The following is a 7,673-nucleotide window of genomic DNA, read 5'->3' on the forward strand; positions in this document are numbered from 1 at the left end:
TAGGGAAGGAAAAAAATGAAACAAGATGGGATCGGGAGGGAGACAAACCATAAGAGACTCTTAATCTCACAAAACAAGCTGACGGTTGCTGGGGGGTGGTGAATAGGGATAGGGTGGCTGGGTTATGGACATTGGAGAGGGTATGGGCTATCGTGAGTGCTGTGAAATGTGTAAGCCTGATGATTCACAGACCTGTACCCCTGGGGCAAATAATACATTATATGTTAATTTTAAAAATAAAATAAAATAAAAAAGAAGGCATAGCAGGAGAGCTCTCTCCCCTTTATAAACTGAGGAGTGGGATACTTAGGGAAAGCAAACAGAAGAGAGATATAGAGAAAATTTCCCCTTCCCTATGAGGAACTTCGAAATATCTCCACGAGAAATATCTCCAAAGAGCACTTTTTGCTTTCCACTATTGTAGAATTTCTTGGATCAGATGAATGAGTTGGGACCCCGGAGATGGAATTCAAGAGAATGCAGATGACAACCTTGTGAATGAAGTCAGAGAATCACAGGAAAAAAAACAGAGACCAAAACAATGCAGATTGGGCATAAGCCCCTGGTGAGAAGGGGCAAGACTTTGAGAAGTCATAGAGTCAACTGACTCTAGGTATGTCATTAGGGACAAGATGATAGGGAACAGGCATCAGATCAGATCTAATTCATTCATTTATTTAATTAGTCATTTGGTTGTTCATTGAATTAACATGTACTGGGTGTACCAAACACTGCTAGGAACAGGATTTTAGGTTTAACTGTCATTATCTCTTGTGGGGTTTTTCTGTTGTTGTTTTTGTTTGTTTGTTTGTTTGTTTTTGTTTTTTGCTTTTGCTTTTTACTTTTAAAAAGTACTTTTTAAAGATTCAGTATCTGAAGATTCTGTTTCCATTAATTGACAGGAAAAGTCAACAGAAACCCTAAGTACCGGTTTGAAGTGACAATAGTAAACCTAGCATCTGTACAAATCCCAACAAAGGGGACTTTTATAAGTGTTAAAGGTTATCTATGGGAAATTATGCAACACTTTCCCCCATAAAGCTTAAGTAGAGAAATAAATGTGCCCTGTGAAGTATTAAGCGGGATTTTCCACAATAGAGCAAAGCAAAGCAGATACATGTTTGGTGTAGAAGAATATAACCAGAGTAGGCATATCGCTTCTAAAAAAGAAATACACTGTTTAGAAAGAAGTTCATAGACTTTGTAGAAAGGAGACAGAAGCCTCAGAAGAGGTGTTGGTCAGGGGACTTGTATACATTGAAATCCTGCTGACAACTGGCAAGGTCCCACATCTCACTGTGACAAACAACTGATTTTTTTTCCCCCCTCTAGGTTCTAATTGCCTAAAGGGCAGCCTTAAAATTAGAGCTTGACTGAATTTTGGATTCCAGGTATGTTGTGATGGCATGGGGTGAGAACTGGGGGGTAAAGAAGGGAATCACAGGGTTGGACAGGAGCCTCAGAGTGACTGTGGGATGGCTGGGGGATTGTTCATCAAATCCCTCTGTGAAGCTGTTTCAGTGTTCCACCTGCACCACCTCATGGAGATAAAAGGCTGTAATCTGCATTTCCCTTCACCACAGCACCATATGCCCCTGCCCTTCACTCAGTCTCCTCCCAGCTTTCAAAACCACCCATGGGGCCTCTGGGGGACTCAGTTGATTAAGCCTAAGTGTCTGACTCGATTTTGGCTCAGGTACTGATCTCAGCATAGAGTCTGCTTCTCCCTCTCCATCCTCCCCTGCCCCTCCTCCTGCGTGCTCTCTCTCTCTCTCTTTCTCTCCCCAAAATAAATAAATAAAATCTTGTTTGTGCGTACTACATCCTTGGAATAACCTTCTCGGCAAGGGTGTCGGGGGAAAGGGGGTAAGTTGGCATTCCTTGGAAGCCAGGAACCCTGTGACTGGATCTCAGTCAAGCAGAACAATTAGAGCAGGCCCTTGCTGGGATTATTTGGGGACTTTTTTTTTTTTTTAAGATTTTATTTGTCAGAGAGAGAGAGAGAGACAGCGCGGGTGAGCACAGGCAGACAGAGCGGCAGGCAGAGGCAGAGGGAGAAGCAGGCTTCCCGCCAAGCTAGGATCCCGATGTGGGACTCGATCCCAGGACACTGGGATCATGACCTGAGCCGAAGGCAGCTGCTTAACCAACTGAGCCACCCAGGCGTCCCTATTTGGGGACTTTTAATTGTGAGACACCATGAGAAAATACGTATATGCCAAAGTGCCCTCAGACATTGAGTGCTCACCCACAGTGTGATAACTTCTCTGCTATCTTTGATCTTGTGTTAATTCAAGGGTGTGTACATGGGGAGAGTTTTCATAAGACAGAGCAAACCCACATGAGCAAATGCTGGAAACAGTTCTAGTCCTCAAAACCCAGGGAACAGTGATTCTTACTTAAACAGGTGGAACATTTGGGTTCTTTCTTCATTGAATGCTTTTGTGGCATCACGATATATAGAATCTTCAACTAAGTTTTCTGGTCTGCGAGTATAGGTGACTGTCAGAACTCCATTCTCCCAGATCACCACCAATACCTGTAGTTGATTTTATCCTTCATGGAATCACCTATACCAAATTTCATGGAATAACCTTCTCAGGGATGTTTTGTTCTTTACTACGAAAACCTTATGTATATTCAATTTTATTCATGGCACAAGCTTGACTCTACTCAAGAGACTCTTTATTAGTTGGGTGTTCAGTGTGCAGAAAGAGTTAACATAGCAGGTCCAAGACAGCATATTCTTAGAATGGTCATGTTGCAAAGAGTCCCTCAGTTGGCATCTGGGAACTTGGATCTCCAGGGGATTCCCACAACCCAAACTGCTGAGAGTGACTCACTAGGCCTAAACTGTTTATGCAAACAATGTGATTTATGTTGAGCACTTGATTTCCTCTTGGAGGTCTGCAATTTTGATATTACCAATAGAAGTTGCCTACCTGACTCACCCCCAACAAAAACCTTGTTAAGTCTTTAAAGATAAATAAATAAATAATAAGTAAATAAAATATTTAAAAACACACACACACAATCTTCTCAAGATTGTACTTCCCAAATTTCTCAATATGAAACTTCCCCTTTGTCTAAACAAATCTGTTTGCAATTCTTCTAAATATTCTAGACTAATATTCTAGGTTAAAGCTTCTCAACCTTAGAGAATTATATCAGAATTACCTGGAGAATTTATTAAAACACAGCTTGTTAGACCTCACCTCCCAGATTTACTGGTTCGGGAAATCTGAGGAAGGGCCAGAGAATCTTCATGCTTAACAAATTCCCATGCGTTGCTGGTGATGCTGGTCTGGAAATTACACTTTGAGAACTACTTTTCCAGACTCTTGTAACTCATGAGTCTTGTTATTTTTACTACACATCACATGGACATTACCTGAGAGGTGTTTGAAAGAGTAGCACTGTGCTTCTCAAGCTTTAATCACCCATGGGTCTTACTAAATACAACTTGAATTCAGTAGGTCTGGTGTGAGGTCTAAGATTCTGTTTCTCTAAAAAACTACCAGATATACCAATGCTGCTCTTCACTGGGCCATACTTGGAACATAAGGTTCTAAACTTCCTTTGCCTGAAGATTTCTTCTCAGGCAGTTATTTATGCTAAGACCATAACCTTCTCTTTTTCCTATCACCCTGTACAAGTACCCTAACCCCTCTCATCCTTCACAAATTACTTTATATAAACATACACACACACGCACACACACATGCACACACACACACACACACACAGTCTGATCTTGATCTCTGAACATGAAATGGGTCTTCTCTTGAACATGAAGCACCAAACCGCCACAGAATTTGCTGTCTAATATCTATCATTTCCCTCACTCTGAGTGGTAGTAGCATTATTTGTGCTCAGCCTGTTTGCTCGGTAAAATTTCCATTGTTTCAAAAAAAAAATTTCCATTGTTTCCATATATACCACACATTTTTCAGGGCATCTGTTACTCATTTTTATGTTTTTTTCCTTGATATATCTCTTACTTAACAATATGCCTTATTCACCATTATAACATTCTTAGCGACTAGCACAAAATTTTCACATGGTAAATGTTCAGTATATATTTATGACATTTTATTGAGTCAGATGTTCTCTTAGTTCCATATTCCATCTCTCAAGATTTTGGTTCCCCTCCCCGTGTTTTAGCATTCCTAAAGCTGGCAAACCAGCCCCAGTCCTTTCTCCAAAAGACTTCTTTTAGTAGCCTTCCTCAGCTCTGGGATTTATGAAGGATTTTGAAGATCCCTCTGCGTATTTCCTTTGTCTTCATGCTGTAGATGATGGGTTTGAGCATAGGAGGTACAAACAGGTAGACATTGGACATCATGACATGAACAACAGGTGGGGCACTTTTCCAGAAGCGATGGATCATGGAGACAGCAATTATGGGCACATAAAAAGCCAGTACTGCACAGATGTGTGACATGCAGGTGTTGAGTGCCTTGAGCCGCTGCTCCTGGGATGCGATGGCCAACACAACTCTCAGGATCAATGCATAGGAAAGCAGGATGAGTGCCGAGTCAATGCCATAGGTGAAAATGACAACAAAGAGCCCAGAGAAGTTGTTAACGTGGATGTCTCCACACGCCACTTTCATGAGATCTGGATGGAGGCAGTATGAATGATGCAAGATTCTGCCCTTGCAGAAGGGCAGATGTTTTACCAGAAAGGGGAAAGGGAAGAGTGTGATGAAACTCTTGACAAGGATGCCCAGGCCCATAGCCAAGATGCAGCTGTTGGTGAGTACAGTGGCATAGCGTAGTGGGTCACAAATAGCCACAAAACAATCAAAGCTCATGGTCAGCAGTATGCCTGATTCCATGAAAGAGAACGTGTGGACGAAGAACATCTGAACCAAGCAGGCATCGAAGCCAGTGTGGCGGTAGTTGAAGCAGAAGGTAGCAAGCACAGTGGGAAGTGTAGAGAAGGACACTCCCAGATCGTTGAGAGAGAGCACAGAGAGGAAGTAGTACATGGGCTGGTGCAGAGCAGGCTCCCGAACCACCAGAGTGAGGATGCTGAGGTTGCCTATGATGGAAATCAGGTAGAGGATGCAGAAAATCAGGGCAACCCAGGTGTGGCCTGTCTGCATCCCCAGAATGCCTGTCAGCTGGAGTGTGGCTGGCTGGAAGGGGGTATCATTGAGGCTCAGCATGGCAGCCAGGTGGGAGAATACAGACAGGGGGTGACCCCCGGTGGGTGTTTTGGGAGAGTTCTTCACTTTCTTTCAGACCTCCTGTCTCGAACACAAAAGGTTAGAGATTGAAAGTGTTTATCTATGTTCCTGCTTCTCTCATTAGACTATGAGCTCTCTGAGGGTAGTAACTGGGTTCTACTCATTTCTCTATCACCAGTGCTCAGTACCCTGTCTAGGCCATGGTAGAAACTCCATGAAGATGTGATGATCAGGTGAGTGCCATGGCATGGCAGGGCAATATGTAGGAGACAGCATGAATGATGCCCCTAATCTTTACCTTAAAGTGCATCATTCCTTCACTTCCCCCATCTCATCCTAGAAGCCATCTTTTGGAAATTTGGGACATATAGAAATTAAGATAAACAGGGAAAAAGTAACACCACCCATTCCTTTGGGAACCCTTTGGTTGATGGTGCAGATGAAACTTCTACCCTGTGAACTTATAGCTTCAATAACCTTTACTCAGGTCTCCTCAGACTCCCAGTCCCACAACTATCCCTGGACCTGCCATCACCAAAAAATATTCCACCTCTGCAATCTTAAATTCCTTTATTTTTTACTTTATTATAATAGCCTTCTACCTTCCACCTCTCCTACCTTCTCAAACCCATATAGTACTCTCAGTGTCTCAATAACTCTCCTATATTATCCTGGCCTATTTGTCTGTGAGTTCCTCCTTACTTTTTCTTTGACCCACTCTCCCACTGGGACTGGTACCCTTATCTTCTTTTTGTTTCTCTTTCACATTCATACAGGAAACACTAACATTTGATAACTTCTATAACCAAACTTCTGAGTGTACAGCTGGATAAAACCAAAGAAGCAAGTGTTTTATTGGAAAACAGAGAGACAGACTGATAGAGTCATTTTAACACTACTTAAATTTTAAACTCACATCTTTATCTGTTCTCACCCACTGGTTTCTGAGAAAGGGGTGTCTCCCCTTGTCCAAGGCCAAGCCCTCTACCTCCAGAATTCTATTTCTTGCTATCTCTTTCAGAAACCTCTCCCATTAGTCTACTGTACTGCAAGTTCAGTCTCTCCTTTCCTGTCTCTTTCCCTTCAGGCAAGAAAACATGTATGAGACCAGACAGACCACCATAAAAATATAACAGTCCCTCTCTTAATTCTTCCTTAATTCTTAGTCAAACTCCTTGAAACACTGTCACCCTATCATGGAAAGGGAGCCTGTTTATATGTCTGCTTTTCTAGTTCCATTCTCAGATCCTGAAAGTCAAGGTTTCAAACTTATTTTTTTAATTATTTTTATTAACATATAATGTATTATTGGCCCCAGGGGTAAAGGTCTGTGAATCATCAGGCTGACACATTTCACATCAAGGTTTCAAACTTATTGGCCTTACCTCCTATCACTGTTCAATTTATTATACTGTGGTTGCCACACTTCCCCCTACCAACTAAAATGAATTGCTCTGTGCTCACCTCTATGCTCACCAGTCACCTCTTTGTTACTCATCTGGATGAAAACATTCTCTCTCTTCATCCAGGTGAGCTCTCCATCAGAGTAAATATTGTTGGCTACTTAGTTTCCTCCTACTTCACATCTCTTTTTATAGCTTCTTTACTGACTCTTTCTTTGTCTTTCTCCTTAAGCAGTGGCAGTCTAATTCCAGGAAAAGTAAACAGTAGTCAGAATGGTGTAGATTGAGAAAACCATACCATGAAAGACTTCTTCTCAGCCTTAGGGCACCTGGGTGGCACAGTAGGTTAACTGTTCATCTCTTGGTATCAGCTCATGATCTGGGCATTGAGATCGAGCCCCACATTGGGCTCCATGGGAACCATGGAGTCTTTTTTATATTCTTTCTTCCTCTCCCTCTGCCTCTCCTGTTCATGCTTTCTCTGTCTCTCTCAAATAAATAAATAAATCTTTAAAAAAATTTAAAAAAGACTTCTCATCCTTAGTCCAAAATATCTCTGTAACTATTTCCATGGTACTTGATATCTCAAATTAAAGCTCCAATCTTGAGAGAACAGAATGGTGCTTGTCAGAGGCTGAGAGTGGGGGTGATGAGGGAAATGGGGAGATGTTAGTCAGTGGATACAAGCTTGCAGCTCCAAGACAAATAAATTCCGTGAATCTAATAATAGCAGAATAACTATAATTCACAATACTGTAATATATACTTGAGAGTCATCAAAAGAGTACATCGTAAATGTCATAACACACACACACAATGGAAATTATGTAAGGGAATGAAGGTGTTAACTAATCTTATTGTGGTGCTCATTTTGCTGTATATACATGTATCCAATCATCACACTGTATACCCCAAACTGACACATGCTATATGTCAATAATATCACAATAAAACTGGAAAAATCTATATTTGAAATTTAAAAATAAAATAAGTTCCCCTTTGGAATTTAGGCATAATGACTCCCCTATTTTCTTATAACAACTCCTTATTCCTTTGACTTTCTAGAATTTCCATTT

The 7,673-nt window shown here is 41.5% G+C and overlaps 1 protein-coding gene across 1 annotated transcript; it reads right to left on the minus strand.

Moving 5' to 3' along the window:
- Positions 1–4,228: 4,228 nt before the first annotated feature.
- Positions 4,229–5,173, minus strand: LOC125079284 (olfactory receptor 51I1-like). The gene has a single exon (XM_047692787.1). It carries the CDS (start codon positions 5,171–5,173, stop codon positions 4,229–4,231), a length of 945 nt encoding a protein of 314 aa, XP_047548743.1.
- Between the last annotated feature and the right edge of the window lie 2,500 nt (positions 5,174–7,673).

The sequence above is a fragment of the Lutra lutra genome, chromosome 10 (genome assembly GCF_902655055.1).
Source record: "Lutra lutra chromosome 10, mLutLut1.2, whole genome shotgun sequence".
Taxonomy (NCBI): Eukaryota; Metazoa; Chordata; class Mammalia; order Carnivora; family Mustelidae; genus Lutra; species Lutra lutra.

What these genes read in the sequence shown, in the direction of transcription:
- LOC125079284 (XM_047692787.1), bottom strand. Translation starts at nt 5,173, where the DNA reads ATGCTGAGCCTCAATGATACCCCCTTCCAGCCAGCCACACTCCAGCTG.